This window comes from Leptodactylus fuscus, chromosome 1 (assembly GCF_031893055.1).
Source record: "Leptodactylus fuscus isolate aLepFus1 chromosome 1, aLepFus1.hap2, whole genome shotgun sequence".
Taxonomy (NCBI): Eukaryota; Metazoa; Chordata; class Amphibia; order Anura; family Leptodactylidae; genus Leptodactylus; species Leptodactylus fuscus.
The window spans coordinates 91,554,684-91,576,741 of NC_134265.1; the positions used below are offsets into that span (position 1 = coordinate 91,554,684).

General features: G+C 38.6%; 1 protein-coding gene across 2 annotated transcripts in view; it reads left to right on the forward strand.

Moving 5' to 3' along the window:
- The window catches only part of CUX2 (cut like homeobox 2), a 291,553-nt gene that overhangs the window by 252,564 nt on the left and 16,931 nt on the right, over positions 1-22,058 (forward strand). For both annotated transcript variants that reach the window (XM_075273161.1, XM_075273169.1), the window contains exons 9-16: positions 5,669-5,717; positions 11,833-11,949; positions 13,076-13,267; positions 15,306-15,364; positions 18,558-18,606; positions 18,692-18,791; positions 20,333-20,965; positions 21,410-21,511. In XM_075273161.1, the coding sequence (XP_075129262.1) occupies positions 5,669-5,717; positions 11,833-11,949; positions 13,076-13,267; positions 15,306-15,364; positions 18,558-18,606; positions 18,692-18,791; positions 20,333-20,965; positions 21,410-21,511 (1,301 nt within the window). The remainder of the gene's footprint in view (positions 1-5,668; positions 5,718-11,832; positions 11,950-13,075; positions 13,268-15,305; positions 15,365-18,557; positions 18,607-18,691; positions 18,792-20,332; positions 20,966-21,409; positions 21,512-22,058) is intronic.

Below are 22,058 nucleotides of genomic sequence, written 5' to 3' on the forward strand. Positions count from 1 at the left end.
TGGGGTTGTTAGAGGTGTAGTAATTATATCCTTTTGTATGTCAAAATGCAATTTTGACTTTGTCTGCTGTAGCATTTATTTTTGCCTGTGGTCGTAACAAATTGGGACTGTCAATTTTTGTGTACAAAAAGTTAATTTGCTTATGGAGTAGAGGTTGGTTTTCTAGGCACATGATTGCCTATTACACTATGCTACTAATGGTGCCTATAACAGCATATAAATTGTTTAGAAGTGATTTGGGGTACCATGATTCAGTTTTATAAGTTGGATCCCCTATTGCCTAGGCACGTGAGCCAGCTTCCATTCTGAACTTTCATCATGCCTTCCAATGATCCAGCCAGTTTGTATTAGCTAATGGGCCATATTGGAGCCATACATATTACAATTTTTGAGCAGAGTATCTAATTTTGCTGGCAGCATCCTCAGATGGTATGGTCACATAACATTTTTCTTATTTTTAATGATACAAAGACAATATCAGAATTAGTAAAAGCATCAGCTATCAACTACATGATTCGTAATTTTAGGCAGTGCAAGGTTTGACAGTATTGATAAATGTGTTGTACAATATCTTTCTCTATCTTGCTTTTCACCTTTTTTAATAAGTCACATGATCACAGTGTGACCTGTTTTTTCTAGCTTGGGTTGTTGTGCACACTGGAGGTCTCTTACCTGCATGCAGATATGGCTGATGCTAGAACGGAGTGGTTAGAAGTAGGTTCTTCCTTGTGTGGTATGGATGCAGCAGGTCGTGCTACCTTGGTTCCAGACATTTTTGCTGTGTTGTCTGGTGGGCTCCACTCACCACTCCTTCACAGTTTACACAACTATCCACCTTACCATATGTTGCTGTAGACTAGTCCAGGTCATAGTAACTAAATATGCCTCCCCTAAAGACAATCCTAACCAGTTGGTTTGATGTGGAGACAGGGGGTGGTGCCTAATACTAACAGTCACAGTAGGTGATGTGAACCCCAGAGCCAAAGCAGCACTACCTATTAGATAAAGTCCAGAGGAGCTTTTTTTTAACCACTGTATTCTAGTATGTAACCTGTAGATATCATTGACAACTACCATTTGACCTCACATTTGTCAACATTTTCCCCCAGGAGCTTTGGTGAAATACTTTTCACAGTCTAAGGTCCCGGAAGGTCCATTTTAGTATTACCTCTGGGAGAACCAGAAATGGGTATAAATACTAGACCAAGCTGTTCAGAAAGCACATATATCCCCCTCCATTCATGCCAAAGATCCATGTGACCGAATAATGGCGCTACCACACAGTATAATATGCTAGAGATGAGTCAATATAACAAACTGTAATTTATCTCCCCATGGCTCCGACATGCGGGTCCTCTTCAGGCCTCTTCCAGCCTCCTGAATGGTGTCAGGGACCACGAAGACCTGTAATTGGGCATCAGCCTGTGAGTCTTGCCAGCATAGCAATGCTTGAATCTGTGCGTCATTACACCCTGAGGTCCCACATGACTTTTGAGGCCCAATCACAGGCCTCAGTGTTCCCTGGCATCAGCTGAGTGAAATTGTTAGATACTTTGCAATTTCTAGGGCTTGCATGATGTTAAATTTGAGTGATGTAGTCAGCACAGCTGTCACTGGTTGTCATGAGCTACTACTATCTGAGCTGCAAAACATGGATTTAGGCTAAAGCCCACCGTCGCAGAGAAGCTGTAGATTTTGTTGCAGATTTTGCTGCGGGTTTGTGAGCCAAAACCAAGAGTGGATTTGAAAGAGGTGAGTAGTATAAGATTTTCCTATAATTTCCCATTCCTTTTCAAACCACTCCTGACTTTGGCTAAAAAAAAAAAAAAAACTACAGCAAAATCTGCAACAAAAAATTGCGTTTCCACAACGTGGGGCCTCAGCCTAAAAGTCCAATTCTCTAAATACAGACACACCAGATACAATGTCTGTGTATAGTAGGTCTGCTAGGGCACGAGCAGAGAACTGTTAACCCTGTGATTATGATGAATATTGAATAGACATCCCAGCCAATTCCTAAGGGGTTGGTAAGAGCTGTGAAATGCAGGCATCCTGAACACTGTGCCCTTGTATACCTCTAACACAGGCACAGCTGCTGCTTTGGGAAGACAAAAGCATTGGATTATATTAAACTAACGTCTTGACTTCATTAAATGTACATTTGCTGGTTGTTATTTTAATTGGTGTGGTGCCATCCATTTTTATGCGTTTGGAACATCTTCTGCACCCCTTTGGCTCTATCCCGTACTGTAGGCTGCCAAATCTCACAGCTGTTGGTGTGGTTTGCCAGTCTTACTAACACACGGCAACACATTTCCTCTTCATATTATACAACACGGGGAGAACACTTAATCTTATTACACCAAAGCAGATGTTCTTTGATAATTTGATAGACCTCCCTTACCTAGATGTGTTGTAAATAATTTTCTCTTTGATGGTGATTGAGTGAAATTTGTGTGCACAATATGAGCCCTAATGGAGGTTGTCACAATTTAACTTCTGTCAGCCAAGGCGTAAAGTATTATTGTCTATTACGCTTCTGCTGTTAGAACTGTAAGCAAAGCTCATTTCACAGGTTCACGATTGGGTTTAATGATTTGCTTTTCCTTATTTTATCTGTTCATTCATAAAAATCTCCTATAACATCTTTGGTTCTATCAGAATGGTAAGACCCTTGTAATTGACTGGAGGAAGATATCACACTATACTGCACTCGGCACTAGGCCATTATTTCTGATCACATTTTTTCCTATTGGTTATAAGAAGCCACATAATTGTGTTGGCATGGGTTTGGGTCATACTTTAGGCCCATTTAACGGGTCTCTATGGCACATTCTGTAATAAACAAAGACAGATCCTGTTTTGATGGATGGGGATGCAGAATGCTTTCCACAGAATGTTTTAGGGTCAAGTAATTTTAAGAGAAAAACCAGAAGAAAAGCAACTGTTCCTATATGATATTTTAGAGGTATATATATATATATATATATATATATATATATATATATATATATATATATATAGCGTTTCATTTTAATATTCAAGACGAAAATAGAATATGTATACTATGAAAATTCTCCAGTTCATGTATTCAGTACTGTATTCTAATCTTTTCCCCATAGCATAGTCTCCGGCTGCATTCGCAAGACGATTTTCTCTTATGTTTAAAATATATTTGTGGAAAAAAGGGTCCAGTATAGATTAAGGATATACTTTTTTTTTTTTATAATGGGACTCTATAGTGACAAGTGCCCTCATTCATACATGTTAAAAAGAGGACAAAATTGTGATGTGAAAACTGAAATATTGCAGTAGTACCTGCAAAGTGGATAGGATTCTGGCTAATCCCATCCACACATTGCAGAAAAATATCTGCAGCGGGAATGCTACGATTTCAAAGAACGTTGCGTTTTTGTAAATTGCAGCAGCATGTCACTTAGACCTGTGAAAATGTTGGCATTTTTCATATAGGTATAATAGGGAAAGAAAGTCCACAGAGGAAAACTCTGTAAACTTTCTGTGAAAAGCACTGTAGAAAAAACAGCGATATGTTCCCTCTGGAGTCTTTATCGCAGCACTTTTTGTCTGCGGCTCACTACTTGGGGCCTTAACCTAAGGTAGATTCTGCCACAAGCACATGGATTTGTGCAAGCCTCATTCAATTGAATGAAATAATCATAGAAATTTCTACAATATATTTGCCACATGTATATATACCCTTTTAATTTCAGCAAGTAATTCTGAACCAATTTTGCATCTAAATCTTCTTTAAAATCTGCATGTCATACAGGAAAAGGCAGCGTCCAGTGAATTTCGTAGAGATATATTTATTCACCTATAGAAGACAGCAGCAACATTTTAGCTCCTCTCTGAAGCCATTCTCAAGTTCTCTGCAGTAGTTACAATGAAGAGTTAAAACACTATGGGTGAACAAATATATCCCTTCAGAATTCACTGGATGTTGCATTTTCATTTTTTGTGAGTTGTATACTTTGTGATTTTGAAGGATGTCTGCCAAGACATTGCATCATCTTAATATTTGTACTTACACGGTGCTGTTTTCTTATTCAAGTTTGTGCATATGATACATGTGTGTTTTTTTAGGTCTGAACTTCTTTTCCCATTCAGAGGTTGTAAATAGAGATGTGGGGAACTGATACAGAATGTAATAGAACATTGTATATTTATACAAAGAATAACCCTAATACTTTAGGCTTCCCAGATGCCATATTTTCTTCCATTTCTATAGTGTACATCCATTGCATTTAAATATAAGAAACTTTTTTTTAATATATCTTAAGGAGATCTATTTCCTTCACAATATATTAAGCTGTTCTCCTTCCCCTTGAGTTCAGTCTGACTCCTTGTTTACATTATATTTGTCTCCGCATTCAGTTTCACACATAGAACTCTATAGGGCAGGGAGGGGTGGAATAGGATTCTCCTGACAGCTGGTTAATTGATTTACTGCCTCACTCTGTGTACCAGTACAACATAGCAGTATTAAAAAAGCAAGGAATAGTGCAGCTGCAGCAGTTATTTGAGTGCCTTTTCAATCAAACCCCCCACCACCACCTTAAAGGGGCTCTATCATTGGGAAAAGTCATTTTTAGCTAAGCACATACTTGCATAGCCTTTAGAAATGCTATTCCACACATATCTTTTCTATGTAAATCACTTCAGTAGTTTTTGAATCACTTTGTTTTTATTCATATGCTAATTAGCTTCCAGCAAGCACAATAAGTCCTCATCATGCACTCCTCTCTGCTATTCTTTCCTGTCTGTGTGTGAGGGCAGGGACATGAGTCATCAGCAGCAGCCTTTGCTGTATACACGAATAGGTGAGAATAGCAGAGGGTGCACTATGAGACTTCCAAGGTGCACGTAAGAGGCTAATGTACTGTACATGGAGTAATGTACTGTTTGTGGAATATGAATAAAAACAGGCTCATTCAGAAACTACTGAGGCGATTTACAAACAAAAGGTAGGTGTTTGATAGCCTTTCTAATGGCTATTCAAGTATGTGCTTAGTTAAAAATGACTTTTCCCAATGATAGAGCCCCTTTAATAGACTAATATGTCAAAAGTATCTCTGAAAAGTGGAGAAGAAAACATATTTCTTTAATATACTATCCTACAGAGTTTCATATATTACCATGTATTCATTTATTATTTTTCTGTGTTTTTATTTTGTACTATTTTGTATAGGACTTTATGTGGTGTTTTCCAAGTAGCAGCTCCAGTAAATACACTACCTAAATAATGCCAAGTAAAAGAAATGCTGTTGAACCCCAAAATTGTTCAATATGGCAAAAACAAAAATGCTGTTTACGTAAACTTTACAATATTGTTCTGTAATACCTGGCAGCGGCTATATTTTAACTAAAGAAATGCAGTAAAAAGCACAAAAATGCAGTATGTGAATATAACCTAAAGACATTTCTCCTTTCAGTATTGTCTCCAGATCAACCGGAACCAATGGCCCAATGCTGATCTGGCAGTATGTGTTGTTTTCCAAAATTACTTTTGCAAAGATTTGCAGCCTGCCTTTTGAAAGCTAATACTATGCAGTGTAATATTAATATATATATATATATATATATATATATATATATATATATATTTCTGAAACATGCTTATACATAATGCATTTTATGTTTTTTTTAGGGCTGATGAAGTGGGCATGATAATGACCAATCTCGAAAAAGCTCACCGGGTAAGTACAGTATTAGCAATATTAGGGGGCATTCACACTACGTATACTGAAGCTTATTCTGAACATAAAACACGTTCAGAATAAGCGGCGTATAAAGCAGCTCCATTCATTTCTATGGGAGTCGGCATACGAGCGCTCCCCATAGAAATGAATGGGCTGCTTCTTTCACTTCGAGCAGTCCCATTGAAGTGAATGGGAAGTGCCGGCGTGTATGGCATTCACTTCAATGGGACTGCTCGCAGTGAAAGAAGCAGCCCATTCATTTCTATGGGGAGCGCTCGCATGCTGGCTCCCATAGAAATGAATGGGAAGTGTTCGGCAGCCCTGCTGTAACGCCGGCGTGTACGGCTGTGATACACGCTGGCGTTACGTAGTGTGAATGCACCCTTAGTGTTACCATTGATAGAATATTTCCTCAATCTATATATACCATATGATGGTGTCAGTGAAGTACTGCAAGATTATTACATGCTCTAAAAAACTATATGCTTATGCCATGCTGTGCCAACACTGAACACTCCTGAACTAGTGTACTGTATGTGGAAGTATACGGTATATCTATATCCTAAATCACTTCCTTCTGCAAAGAGATATCTGGAAATGGATGAAGAGCAGCCATAAGGAAACTAGCAGTCCTTATGCTTTCTTAATTCACATAGTTGTTGTGTGTTGCCATGGAGACACATAAGTCTGCATAGAAGCTGTACACAGAATTCAGTACGGTTTATTTTAATTCAAATACGTCACATCCTTTTTCAAATTAGATGTATAGTGAAGGAAACTAAAAATAAATTGGTTGTGAAGAATGTATTCTTTAAGACTATGAAAAGCTGCAAAAATGGTAAATTCAAATGTTTGTAGTGCATAACATTTGTGAGAATTACAACCTGTGGTTTAGGGCAGTGATTCTCCACTTGTGGTACCGTATATACTTGAGTATAAGCCGACCCAAATATAAGCCGAGGCCCCTAATTTTACCACAAAAAAACTGGGAAAACTCATTGGCTTTAGTATAAGCCGGGGGGGGGGGTTTGGATGCAGCAGCTACTGGAAAATTTCAAAAATTAAAATGGGTCCTGGGGAAGGGGCATTTTGGTTGTCTATCTGCCCCTTCCCTGAGCTTGAGGACTGTTTCCCCCACACACACACACTTGGAATTCAGCCTGGTTGAATATAGGGTGTCTGCAGTGCTCCTATTAACCCCCTCCCGACAGAACAGGAGCACTGCAGATACCCTATATTCAGGTGGTTTTCTAGCAGCTATTTTACCATGAGAGCCTGCTGCACAAAGTCTCCTCTTAGCAGTTGCTGTAGAGATGTGTCTGCTGCTAGAACTCTGTGTGACATTGACCTGGTCTCTAATCTGAGCTGCTGTTAACCTGCGATTTCTGAGGCTGGTGAATCGGATGAACTTATCCTCTGCAGCAGAGGTGTCTCTTGGTCTTCCTTTCCTGGGGCTGTCCTCATGTCAGCCAATTTCTTTGTAGCGCTTGTTGGTTTTTGCAACTGCATTTGGGGGGACTTTCAAAGTTTTCCCAATTTTTCGGACTGACTGACCTTCATTTCTTAAAGTAATGATGGCCACTCGTTTTTCTTTACTTAGCTGCTTTTTTCTTGCCTTAATACAAATTCTAACAGTCTATTCAGTAGAACTATCAGCTGTGTATCCACCTGACTTCTGTATAACACAACTGATGGTCCCAACCCCATTTATAAGGCAAGAAATCCCACTTATTAAACCTAACAGGGCACACCTGTGAAGTGAAAACCATTTCTGGTGACTACTAGAGATGAGCGAACACTGTTCGGATCAGCCGATCCGAACAGCACGCTCCCATAGAAATGAATGGAAGCACCTGTGACGCTGGCCGGCCGCCGGCAAAGTCAGCGTCACAGGTGCTTCCATTCATTTCTATGGGAGCGTGCTGTTCGGATCGGCTGATCCGAACAGTGTTCGCTCATCTCTAGTGACTACCTCTTGAAGCTCATCAAGTGAATGCCAAGAGTGAACAAAGCAGAAATCAAAGCAAAAAGTGGCTACTTTGAAGAAGCTAGAATATAAGACCGATTTTCAGTTGTTTCACACTTTGTTGTTAAGTATATAATTCCACATGTGGTAATTCATAGTTTTGATGCCTTCAGTGTGAATCTACAATTTTCATAATCATGAAGATACAGAGAACTCTTTGAATGAGAAGGTGTGTCCAAACTTTTGGTCTGTACTGTCTGTACTATGTATTCTAGGGAAAGGAGTGATTTAGAACTTTTATTTATTTAACTTTTTTACTATATTTTTTTAAAGCTTCTTTTTTTTCCACAATTTTATGGGAGATTCTGCACATTACTATTGCGGCTGGTCATAGAAACACTCCCCCCCCCCGCAAAGCCAAGGGTTTTTTTTCGTGCTGAAAAACTCGGCTTATGCTCGAGTATATACAGTATGTGGCTGAGAACCACTGTTCTGGAAGTGGCAGATTCCTGGGAAACCAGTGCTGCCCAAACCACCCACCATCTTCAAATACTGAGGTACAGTGCCTGTTAAAGCAGATGTCAGAAGATGTCAGGTCTCCTCTACAGCAGTGGGTAGTCTTTGCTGAACTGATATGATCCGTGAAAAGCTAGTTGGAAGCTAAAAGAAGCTCAGAACATTTTCAGGTGTGCTGGCCACAGGTGCCCTTGCTTGGCTGGAACTTTTTTCACAAATTGGTTTTTGGCTTCACATCTGCGTTGGTAATCCGTTCGGGGAAGTATGCATGGGGACCCCCCCCCCCCCCCCTGAATGTAATACTGAACGCATTTGCAAGCGGTGTGCAGTGAAAGCACACGGACCCCACTAGACTATAATGGGGTCCGTGTTCTTGCCGCGACATCTCCACAGGGAACATGCGGACTAGAAAGTACTTCACAATCTACTTTCCTGTCCACATAACTTGTGCGGAGATCTCGCAGCAAGCACATGGACCCCATTATAGTCTATGAGGTCCATGTGCTTTCACTTCGCACCGCTTGCAAATGTGTTCGATAGTCTGTTTGAGGGGTCCCCATGCGGACTCCCCAAATGGATTACCAAACACAGATGTGAATCAACCCAACTAAGAGTTGAGAAATACTTGCTTAGAGTCTATTGACACATGGAAGATTTGTTTCAGAAATTTCGGTGACTGAAAATCCACACTTGTGAATTGGGCTGTGTCTGTCGCAAGCTTCATTCAGTTAAATGGGACCTTCACAGAAATTTCTGCAACAAATCTGCCATGTCTGAATATGTCATTACAGTTTTTGTGTATAACATTAAACAACAAAAAAAAAAACTTTCCGTGGATATCTTAGTATACAATAATCGATCTTAGTCAATTTGAACATGCTGATTTTGAATATCCAAACCGTTTTTCTCTATCACCTGCCATTCTTGAAATATCCATGATCTTAAATTTTATAAATTCAATTAATTACTTCAAAACATAATAAATGTAATTTTTACACAAAAACTTGTATTTTAAAAGTAATTGCTACATGAATTTTAAACATAAATATGAACCTGGCTATAGCTACTGAAATTATATATAACATACATAATTATATGATAAACAAAAATTCAGTTTGAAGTCTAATATCTGTAAAATATGTGCAAAAAATTGTTAAAATTTGCAAAAATTTGTTAAAATTTGTTAAAATTTGATAATCAACTTTTACTGATAAGTTGACAAATCACGCTGAAGAGTCCAACAGTAGTCTTCCAACATAGCTGCACTCCACCGACCCTGAGAGCATGACTCCATCACTGAAATGTCCTGGTGGAAGCACTTGCCATGTTCATCGCTGACTGCGCCTAGGTTTTCTGGGAAGACATCGACATGCGAGTCGAGTAAATGAGTTTTCAGAGACATATTGCAGCCAAGATGTTTGTACGCACTAATGTATTTTTGTACAACATTCACGTAGTCAGCACTTTTCTTATTTCCAAGGAAATTGATTACGACTGACTTTAATGCCACCCAGCAGCACTTAGAATGTCTTGAAAGTTCATCAGCCATGATTTCTTTTACTTGTGGACCTATGAATACACCTTCTTTTACCTTTACATAACTCAACCCTGGGAACTTGTTGTTCAGGTACCGAACTGCATTAGTGTCGCTGTCTAATTTCTTGACAAAATGTGTCTATTTATATAGCACCATTAATTTCATGGTGCTTTACAATTGAGGGTTCACATACAGTACACAAAATGTACAAACAGATTGATACTAACAATGACCGATTGGCACAGTGGGATAGAGGGCCCTACTCGCAAGGGCTTACAGTCTATGAGGGAGAAGGGTGGAGACAGAAGGTGAGAGGGAGAAACTGTTCAGATGGCAGTGCGGTGATAGTGTTATTGGAGGTTGTAGGCCTTCCTGAATAGGTGAGTCTTCAGGGCCAGTCTTATGTGTCTTGGTAAGGAGTTCCAGAGTATAGGGGAATGCATGAGAGAAATCTTGGAGACAGTTGTATGAGGAGTCTGTCTGCATTCCGTTAGAATAGCTACTACTTTTAAGTCACCGCAAATACTCCAGTTGTACTCGTGATAACGTATTATTTCCAGAAGTAGCAACATGCTTATGTACGTCACTTTCATGTGGGCAGAAAATTTAATGCGGGCGCAATTCATAACGCAACTGCCAACTAAACTTGCGTCATAAAATCTTACATAATCTCTTAATAAATAGTTATAATGCAATATTCATATATATATATATATATATATATATATATATATATATATATATAGAATATATATTTTATATAATTTTGTATACTGTGAGAAGCTTGTAGTCCTATTTAAGCAAAATAAAAACATTTATTCGACAATATCTTAACAATTTGACCTGATAGAGCAAAACGGTTTTCAGATTTGAAATCAGCATAAAAAACTACGTAAGAAACACTTAATGACATTTAAGATATCCACAGCATATTTTCCAGTGTAATATAAGCAATGTAACGGCTTCTCTAGAGATGAAATAAACATTGGCTGCTCCTCTTCCAGACTAGAGACAAAATTAAAGTACGGCATATTTTTTTTTCTATAAATCTACAGGTGAGGGTTCAGGTAAAGATAACAAGCTTTGTAATATACTTCATACAAGTAAAGTGTCTGTTTCTTCCACTGATCAAATCTGTACCCTAGAAATCTATGGAGAGGGGAGGTGGGGGAGAAGGCGAGTTCCTCAGAGAGTCATCAGCTATATACAGTAGAAAGACAGGTCTTATTCACAATACAGCTGGGTTATTAGATTACTATTTAGTCCTTTACTGACATAAATGACACATTTAATGTAGAGCAGCCTCATATCTCTGTTTTTATTCTGCTCCTCTTCTCCCTCCCTTCGCCAGTAAGCCCTTTGTAAGTTGATCTGCTTGCATACAGAATAGACGGATGTCAATTAGATCTGGAGTAAAGTAATTCATAGGCACTTTTCTATAGTGAAGTATAGTGCACAGTCTGTTCCCTTCACCTGCACTATTGAGTTCTGGAAAGCACCATGGAATTATGGTGCTATATAAATAAACAATAACAATAGTAATAATAATAATAATAATAATAATAATAATAATAATAGAAAAATAAAAGTTTTCTTACCCTTTAAAAATTATTTGCGTATATTGTATTTATAAGTTCCTCAACTTCAGTGCTAAAGCTGTACCTATGTTCTCACATGCAGCTACATACACCAACATGCAAAGCTGCCCCTACACATAGACTATGGTTTCTATAAAATGTACTGAATAACGAAATAGCCAGTAAGGTTCATACTGGCCTTCCCAGAGTAGTAAGCACTGTCAGCATGTTTTCTCTGGTGCTCATTTTGACTATGTCCATCTGATCTATAGTAGTAAATGAGAAACCAAGCATAGGATACTTTGTGATTGTCACAGCATTCTTTCCCATGGATAAAGATTTTCCTGGGAGCTTAATGGACGATAAGGGGAATCCTTTTTCCATCAGCTCCTTAGGAGGAGTATAAGCACATCACAAAACGATGATATTATTATGTGTGACATCATTTTCCTTTTGTTGGCTGCAAGTATGTGACATGTGTTGATATTTGCCATCTATTTTCTGTGTGTTTTGCAGAGAGCAGAAGCTGCTCAGAGGGAGGTTGAGAGTCTCAGGGAGCAATTATCATCTGTAAATAATTCCATTAGACTGACCTGTTGTTCTCCACAAGGATCCGCTGGTCTAAGTTCTTCTGTGAGTCTTTGTTCTGGGAGTTCTGTAGTTGCTATATACCTAAATATCTTTGTTGTACACATAAGCAGACCTCATGGATGGACTGTATTGCGCCCAGCTTTGTATAGGTTCCTATAGCATTGTCTATTGTCCTAGGAGCCATGCAGATTTTATAATATCTATGGGCTCACATACCCAAATATCATGAACAGTGGATCAGAAATGTCTTGACAGTTGTCCATAAATACCAACCAGGTTTGTGTCTAGAATATACTTTGTTTAAGGATGCCCAAAAAGTATGAAAACAGTCCATTGAAAAAGGCAACTACATTGTGGTCTTTGTTAAACTTTGTTCACACAATGTAGTTTGTGCGATGGCCAGTGTGGCTACAAGCCATTATAAGAAAAGCAAAGTATCTTTCTGCTTTTGCAAATAAAAAAATCTATTCTTAGAAATATGTCCAAAATCATACTGTAAATATGAAGGTGTCAAGCATATGGCAAATACGATATATTTTGTAGTATTGGGATACTGTGAAACACTTGTGTGAAAAATGGTGAACTTAGGGACAATAATAAGAAGTTTTCAGGAGTAACTCAATTTATTGTCAGTTGTATGGCAGCTTTATTGTGAACATATTCATTATAGGATCCATCCGTGGAACTTCACTTTTACTATTGTTTTCCTTGTATCCCCATTGGATACACCATAGTTAAAACAAATGAGTTAAAAATTCTGGTCATCCACATTGCATTAAATTTGGGCCATTCCTACTGGTATCCTGTGGACATGCCATAAATGTATATAATGGGAATATCCATTTAATAGTATAAGAATCTTTACATCGGCATGGGGCACTCTACTGATCAGTATATAGTTTGTACTCTGCTAGTAAGTACAGCTATTACCTGTGCCACATTTTTTGTTGTGTTGCTCGGCAAGTGTCTCTGCTCAGAGAAAATAACATTACTCTTAATTTCCAGAGTAACTCAAGTAGGCATGTTCTTGTTTCTATTTCTCCAGGGAAGTTAATGGGATTATTCATGTACTTAATGGTATCCGAAGTTTATGTTAATTGTCTCTATTAGTCAAAGCATCATAACAAGTCTTTTTTTTATCTTTTTTTATCTTTTTTTTTTTTTTTAGGATAAAAGTGGCTTCTCACTATGTTCTGGATCTCATTTAGAATCAGCTTTAGCTTCTAAAGACAGAGAAATTTTAAGACTGCTTAAGGATATTCAGCATCTCCAGAACGCTATACAAGAATTGGAAGAATCTTCATCTAATCAAATAGCTGAACTAGAACAACAACTTCTCATCAAAACTGAGGCCATAGAGGTGCAAACATTATACATTCTAGGACACTAAGCTGTCACAAAACCCCTGCCTGTAGTAATAGATAGTACATAAGATTGTAGGAATAGTGAATACTTGTCAGTCATGGATCCCTCACATCAGTGGACCACCAACTTTGTATTACAAGTCTTCACAATTCTGTGTCATGTAAAGTTGTCTATTCCTGCTTTATATCAGTCATCTTCATCATGGTCAGTGCACCAGCGAGATCAGAAATTGGGCTGTATTACAAAGCCCTGAAACTGTCTGTATAAGAATTAACTGATCCTGTCAGTTTAAGCCCTTTGGTGTCATTGTAAATAGTGACCGCAGCATCTAAAGTGTTTGATAAATGGAGGAGTTCTGCTCTGTCTGCTCATTGGAACATCCACAATTCAATGGTAGGGGATGCTGATGGGTTACTATGTCAGCCAGGGGCCTTTCAAAGATTGTCCAATTGGTGTCTTCTTAAACTATACCCTAAACATCCTGATCTCCAGACTGATGCTTTGTAGCAAATAACCAGAAGGTTTTGTGCAGCTGCTGTTGATGTGATAAGCTCGCTGAGCATTGCTGAGATTGGTTCTGTATGAGTACACTTCTCAGATGAGAGTAGGGCTAGCCATGTACAGGTTTGATAACTGAAGGTAAACACATATTTTTTGTCATTCACAGTCTCTAGCAGGTACTGTATCTACTTTATAAAGACCCTCTTAATAAATTAGGCAGACCTTACTCCAGTGTAGAGGTGAGCAAGGCTGGAGTACAACACACCAGTCTTCATAAATCTCCCCCACTGTATCTGAAAAAAGGCTGATGGATTTAAACATGGAAGGGGAGATAAACTAATGCTGTTTGACTAGACTAGACTATTTCTGAAGTGTCTTATAGTGTGTCTTACATCTTTTGTACTTTTAGATTGTCTAGTCCAACTATAACTCTGAGTTAGCTTAGTTTTCTGCAAAAGTTTCACTGAGCTGGAGGGATCTGCCACATCAGCTTTGTCTCATATCTGATATTCTTAAAGGGGTTGTTCAGTTTAAGAAAATAAATGTTATTGCTTATGTTCTGGAAAGTTATACAGTTTTCCAATATACTTTCTGTATCATCTGTTCGTCGTTTTCTAGATCTTTGCTTGCTGTCAGACTTTCTTTCCTTCCAGTTGCTAAAAGTCAGAGCATGGTCATGTGATGGACACAGCAGCTGCACAGCTTGTTACAAGACAGAGCTCTGGTCACTGGACTGGACTGTACATCACATGGCCATGGTCTGTTTTTTATCTACTGGAAGTATACAGTGTATGACAGCAAGCAGAAATCTAGAAAACTGCAAGGCATTGATACAGAAAGTATATTGGAAATTGCTGAAAATGGATAACCCCTGTAAGTGAAAGGCAGTAAAAGTTCAAGCAAGCAATTTTAATAAAAGAAGTGATCACTGTGCTTATACAATAGACCTAATTTCTCTCCCAAAATAGATTTTTCAATTAGAAGTTAGATGGCTAGTCCATACATGGCATGGTGGTAAACTAATAAGAGCATCGATGCATGGCTGTAGATATCACTACTTTTTATAGCTCTGTGCCCTTTTGGCAAACCAATAATCATTAGACATTTTCTAACACTTTCTGTGCCTTGTATATATAAGGGTGGACCAGGCTTAACATGCAAAACCACAAAATGTGGCATAACTTCAAAAATTGCACCAAATTTTTCTGCCAAAATTCTCTTGTAAACTAATCTAACTAATAAGTGGTGGAAAGTTAGCCTAGACGGTCTTTAAAACAGCATCCGATACTTTATTAAAACTGGTGCTATTTAAGACTGTGTAGTCTAACTTTGCACTGTTTAAAAGTTATACAGTACTATTAGTTTATCTGCCCCCAATATTTTCTTCTGTTCTTTTGACTGCTAGAAAAGATGACCTGTCCCTGTTATATGCTACCGTCACATAGGACACCATAGTATGACAACATGTTTGCTTGAATTATATTGAGAGCCTGTAGACTGATATCCCATATTCTCCATTTTTGATTCTTCAGAAATTGGAAGAGAAGTTGCAAAGTCAGTCAGATTACGAAGAAATTAAAACGGAGCTAAGGTGAGATTCATACCTCCTTCTGTAAGTCTGCTCTCCATCAGTCTGATTAATACTGTGCCATAGGGAACACTCCTCGCTCCTAGGTTTATAATACAATAAATAAGACGGCAGTGTCACTAGGGGTTGTTTATACCTATTACAGTGCTGTATATATTTACCCTTCTGTTGTGCACAAAATACATATCCATCTGTTATTTTATAAAACCAGATATAAATCTCCTGGAAGCGTTAACTGAACAGCCACACAAAGCTTTTATCATCTTTATTTACATCAGTTCGGGGCAGCTATACACATTAGTGGTATTATTTCCTTATTTCCAAATCTGTTGAAGAAATAATCATTTTTATCATATAAAACGTAATATTCTCTGAGACTGATACAGAACTGTTTGATATGTCCAGGTGCAGTTTTCAGGACATTTGCATAAAAATCCACATAGAAATATTTTACACAGTATTAGGAATTTATTTAAGAAAATCCCATTCACATGTTCCTGTTGCGCCTTTCTTTCCAAATCATTTTATGTCCTACCTGTCCCCAGTTCGGTAAAATGCAGCACAAGAGCATACATAAGTATGCCTAGATTTACATCAATAGCAAATTTTCTGCACTCCATGGGTTACACAGTGTGATTTGTCAGTTTTTTTTTTTTTTTTTTTGTTTTTTTTTAAGTATGTATCTTTGCATTTTTAATGAGCAAAGGTTCACCAAACATAACAGAAAGCAAAATTTATATTTGATCCATACTGCATCTTACAGTCAACAACCTGTAGCAGCAAAAGAGCTTTACAATAATGGAGATATATCCAGTACAAGAGATAGATAGGATTTAAAAAATGTATTGCTCTTCACAACCCCGTCCCCTATCAATCAATACAGCTGTTATTTTCATACATTGTACTTAAAGAGGACCTTTCTTGGGTTTGGGCACATGCGGTGTTATATACTGCTGGAAAGCTGACAGTCGGCTTTCCCGATCTGTGCCCCGGGTGAAGAGCTATTGGTAACGGTACCATAGCTCTTCATCGTCAGGAACGTCCTATAGCACTGTGCTGTGAGAGTGGGGAGTAACACCTCCTCCTTCTTCTCACAGTACTTGTCCATAGACGAGCATTATCAGGAGGGAGGTGAGGGGATGTTCCTCCCCACTCACACTGTGCAGCGCAATAGGCACTGCTGGGCAGAAGGACGTTCCTGACAGACTGTCAGAAATACCCTTCTGACGATGAAGAGCTACGGTATCGGCACCGATAGCTCTTCACCTGGGGCACAGATCAGGAAAGCCGACTGTCAGCTTTCCAGCGGTATATAACACCGTATGTGCCCAAACCCATGAAAGGTCCTCTTTAATGCTTGTACTCTTTTTATTGTTTATTTTATTCTGACAGCTGGTCGTGAATTTGCTCCGTTCTTTTCTTTTGTATGGTCTGACCTGGCCACTGTTTCCCTACCCTTGTTTTGTTGTTGGATTTTATACATTGAAACATTGTTCTCAATAAAATTCAAATTTAAAATAATTAAAAAATGTATTGCTCTTGGAATACTACCAAAAGTTACACATTGCAAGCAGATTGAAGCTGAGCTCAGTGACACACTCACTCATTCTGTGCACCACTCTGAGGTAAGCTCCTATACTAGAGCAGTAATGGCCATCCATGTGCTTACCCAGGGGTCCTATATTATCATGAAATGGTCTGGAATGCCCGTTGCCACATACTTAGCATTTAAGCAAATCAGAGTTGATCAGCTAGGCACATCAATGAAGTCATGGATTTTCAGATATTTAGTGTAGATGACGTAGTGTTGCGGTGTCTGGCTGCACTACTACGGTCATATGTGATATATATTGTTTTGTTTTGTAGGAAATAACATGTAACTTAGTCACATCAGTACTTTTTATGGTATATCTGTCCCAGCATCAAAAAAAAGCTATTGGTTTTGACTGACTGAAGCACAGCTTCTGATCACAGGCTATGAAGTGCCCAGGGTCCCTTAGGCTTCTCGAAGTCAGTACCAAAACTCTGGCTCATTGTCACTGAGGGATTATAGGGCAGCACATTTGACAGTTGGGTTAGAAATGTGTAGGATCATTGCCTTGCTGTACAGTTGTGTCTGGATTCCTGAGGGATCCTGTGACAAGCTCTCTATGCCCAGCTCTGGAGAGCAGCACTTCACTATTATCCCACACAACAGATGTCATTTTGATGATGTATTAGATCATCATCTGTACACAGTAACAGTTACAGAAGCGGAGTCTCTACAATGTGAAGCTGTGAGGACATGTGGATTAGTAGACCGTGCACATGTTATAGACATGTATAGTATTTTATATTCTCTACACTGAACTTTATTATGTATAAAGTATATTGATAGCTAACCATTCACTAGAGAGTTCAACATTAAAACTATGTAAGTAGCAAACAAAGTTAAATAAAAATGGCCAACACTTAAAGGGTAAGGTGCTTTAAAGTTTTATTAATGTGTTACTCATGCCCATCACAGAGTTTTATGGCATATACACTTCTTTAATGGTATGTACATTGCTTCAATAAAAATTCTATTTATTATTATATTGTCTGATGGTTAATTTTATATATGACATGCCTATTTTTACTTACTTATTTTGTTTTAATTATTTATTATGATTTTTTTTCCATTTTACAATTTTTTATTTGGTTCACCCTAATAGTTAGAGATGACATTTCCTTTACTTGCTTTTTATTTCTCCTATAACCGTGGGCATTTTGTCAGGTAAATTTAGAACCAGTTTGGTCATGTGACATGTTACCTGACGATCACCGGATCACTGCGTCCAATGGAGGCAGTGGTGACAGTGCTGTTTCATTGCTCCTATAAGAAATATGTATAGAGCAATTGTGGAGACAGAATCTGTAAAATACCATTTCTGCCCTGTCTTGTGGGTACCAAGCTGTCACTGACAACAAGGCACCTGACTCATGGCTGCACAGCCTTCCATTTGAAACACTTATGTGAACGCTGGACTAACTTTTATCCTCACAATTCACCACAAAGGTGTAAACTCCTTATCTGTAACAATCTGTTTAAAATAGACATGGAATATATCTTGTTCTAGAGTTATTGTGACTTGATTTATCCCTGATTTGGTGAAGATATTTATTCATGTCGCATGCTGTTTTATGATGCCAAGTTTAATTCTGTTCTTTCTTTCAGCATATTGAAAGCTATGAAGTCTGCTACATCAAGCTGTGGTCTTGCTCCAGTATGTAATGTGAACAATGTTTAACATTAAAATGCTGTGATATGTTTATCAGCCCCTAATAAAATATTGCACTTCTCTAACACAGGAGACATCCAAATCAGAAGAGGATGTATCGATAAAGAAAGAAGCATTTTATCCTTCACAAACCTATCTCCCTGAAAAGCAGAGCAATGTCCCTAGCAGTGGTACGTACAAAATTCTGCTTCTGCTTGCTCTTAATAGTGCCCATTGATCAGAAGAATAACTACACTAAATATTATAATGCTACTCTCTCAATATTACAAGACTATAATTTTTGTTTATTTTATGTTACATTTATATTTCACGGACATGTAAATGGATTGTAGTCGCATCAATCTGGCACCAGTACATCTGACATCCCCATTTCATAAACACTAGAGTCTATTTCACTTTTCCATTAGGGACATCTGAATGGTAACAGTCTATACAGCAATATGACATATGTTACTGATATACAAACAACAAGGAATGAAAAAATTTACAACACTAAAATTGCAAGCTGTAGAGAAATACAGTTTACACTACTCAAAGCAACCCTGGAAAACGCAGTGCAGTCTGCAGGCAGCATGTTATAGAGCAGGAAGAGCTGAGCAGAATAAACTTTTTTTAGTCATGGGTACAGTCCTATTAATCATTGTGCAGTGAGTTCTGTCTACACATGAAGGGCTGTCAGTAACTGGTAGGACCCACAATTGATTCCATGACTGTTTCTAAGCATAGAAAGAGCAAAAATATAACAAAAAAAAATTAATTATACTGAACCTCTTCACACCAAGCTATATATCAATCTGCTCAGCTCCTCCTGCTGTATAACGTGATGATTTCCCTATTTTAAAGGGATATTGCCATCTGGGACTTTTTATAGCATATTCACAGTATATGCCTTATGTGTTCAATAGATGCGGGTTTCACCTCCTAGTCCTTTTTGATATGACATTACTCCCCTCTTCATCTTCAGAAACAATGCCTGCCATTCTGCCATTTCCACCAAGCTTTTTATCAGTCAGGGTGCACATTATTACATGAGTAGGAGCAACAGAATTCTTCATACCAGTGGTTTATTCAGTTTATATGGCACATTATTCTAAATAGTGGTTTAGGAAACCCTACTATTAATCCTCAATCACCAATCCATTTTGTAACCAAATATTCCAACCCTTATATGTAGCACATTGAAAGATCATGATTGCAGTTAATGCTGGGTTCTGGCTTCTGCATGCAGAAGACGGAAACCTGTCATGCCGAGTCCGGCCATGAGCGTTTTATGCTCTCCGCGGCAAACCCGTTTTTTAAAACCGGACACAGAGTCCTGCATGTCCGACTCTGTGTCCATTTTTAAAAAAACGGTTTCGCCACGGAGAGCATAAAACGCTCACCGGCACTCACGGCAGGACACTTTTCAAACCCATTCAAATGAATGGGTTTGAAAGATGCCTGCAGGTTTCTGTCTCTTGCCCTGTTTCGTGCAGGAAACAGAAACCTGTATAACGGACGACCGGGCGCAGATGTGAACGAGCCCTTAAGAGTACTGGATTTTTGGAGATACAGCGATTTTTTTTTTTTTTTTATTACAAACTGTACTGGAAAAAAATTGTGGTCAAACCAGATTCATGTTTGCAGCTGACTAATAGATGTATGATATTTTATTTGTATTATATATTATTATTATCATCATCCTCATTATTTCTTTATATGGTTTTATCAGATGAAGATCATTCTCAAGATGCAACAAAAGATCTTGTGCCAGCTGAAAGGCCATACTCTGTATCTCCTTTGACAAGAGATGGAGTTTCTACACCCAGTCCTGCTCGGTCTGTGCTAGAAACATCACTTGGAAGCAAAGTTCGTAGGACCTTTTGTCCAGCTTCTGTTTACAGTGATAATGAACAATTAGCAGGAGAACCAGCCCTTAAGAACCAAGTCGCTTCTCCATTGCTCAAGACTGAAAACAACCACGTGCATTCATTCCAATCTCCATTTTACTCACTAAAGGCCAATATACTCCCCAACAATCACCAGTCCAGCAATCAAGATTCTAGCCCGCATAGCGATCAGTCCGAAAGCACCAATTCCAGCTCCATAGACGATGAACATCTTGATACTTCTGAAATTGCTTTTCAAGTTAAGGAGCAGCTACTGAAACATAATATTGGACAGCGAGTATTTGGCCACTATGTCCTAGGGCTTTCCCAGGGCTCAGTAAGTGAGATTCTGGCTCGTCCCAAACCTTGGAGAAAACTTACAGTGAAAGGGAAAGAGCCCTTCATTAAGATGAAACAGTTTCTTTCAGATGAGCAGAATGTTCTGGCTTTAAGAACGATTCAAGTGAGGCAAAGAGGTAAGTGGTGTATGTGAGAAACACCTCCTGTATCACAGGGAAGAAGGTCATACTCTTATATGCCATAAATGTGTTATTGGGGAGGGTCCAACCAAGAGCAAGAAGGCTTAAGTTTTACCAGATGGAGTGGTGCTGTTTTCCCGCAAAAGTCCTTTTATTTCCAGGATATAAACAGGTCAGGACTCCAAAAATACAAAAAATAAAGGACATTATTAGTCCAAGATGCAATGAATGGAGTGGCACATGCTGTCCAACTTATCTTTTTGTTCCAAACTGGGGTGCAAAGCTCCCCAATTCTTGTGATAGGTCAGGATCCCAGTAGTTTTACTACGTCTGAACAGCAAGTTTCTACCTATGGACTTGCTGTGATCAGACATCCCCTTTAAAAAATATGTGTCTTTGGACAACTTAAAATTGTAATCGATTTTCTTTTCCATGATTCAGGAAGCATTACACCAAGAATCCGAACACCAGAAACAGGATCAGATGATGCCATCAAAAATATTCTAGAGCAAGCAAAAAAAGAGATTCAGTCTCAGAAAGGAGGTGAGTTTACAAATTATCGCTATATTATAAGCAAACAGGACATATGAATGATGAGTGCGGCATTGCAAGACCTGTAAAGCTGCACTCATTTGAGCACCAGTGCTGCTTTTAAGAGCTTATCAGTGGAGGTGCCGGGTGTCATCACTATTTAAGTGTCAGGGTCGGTTTACATTAGCGTTTGGCGTCCGTCCGGAAGGAGTCCGCATGAGGACCCCCTGAACGGAATACCAATGCAACTGCAAGCGCTGTGCAGTTAAGCACAGTTAAGCCCCATAGACTATAATAGGCTCCTTGTGCTTGCCGTGCACTGCCCACACGAGATTCAGCACTGAAATTCCACACCAAATTCCTCACCATTTTCCTCCGTGTGAATGGACCCTTACAGTTCATGTAACTAAATAAAATCAACATGCACAATGTCTGTAAATGCATTGAATTGCTTCCGTGCAAACTGGGTTAGGCTTCAATTTCAAGGAACAATTTTTCTAAGCACTGACTAACTACAGTAGTTTGGAAAGCCTCTACATTTATCTGATAGACACTTCTG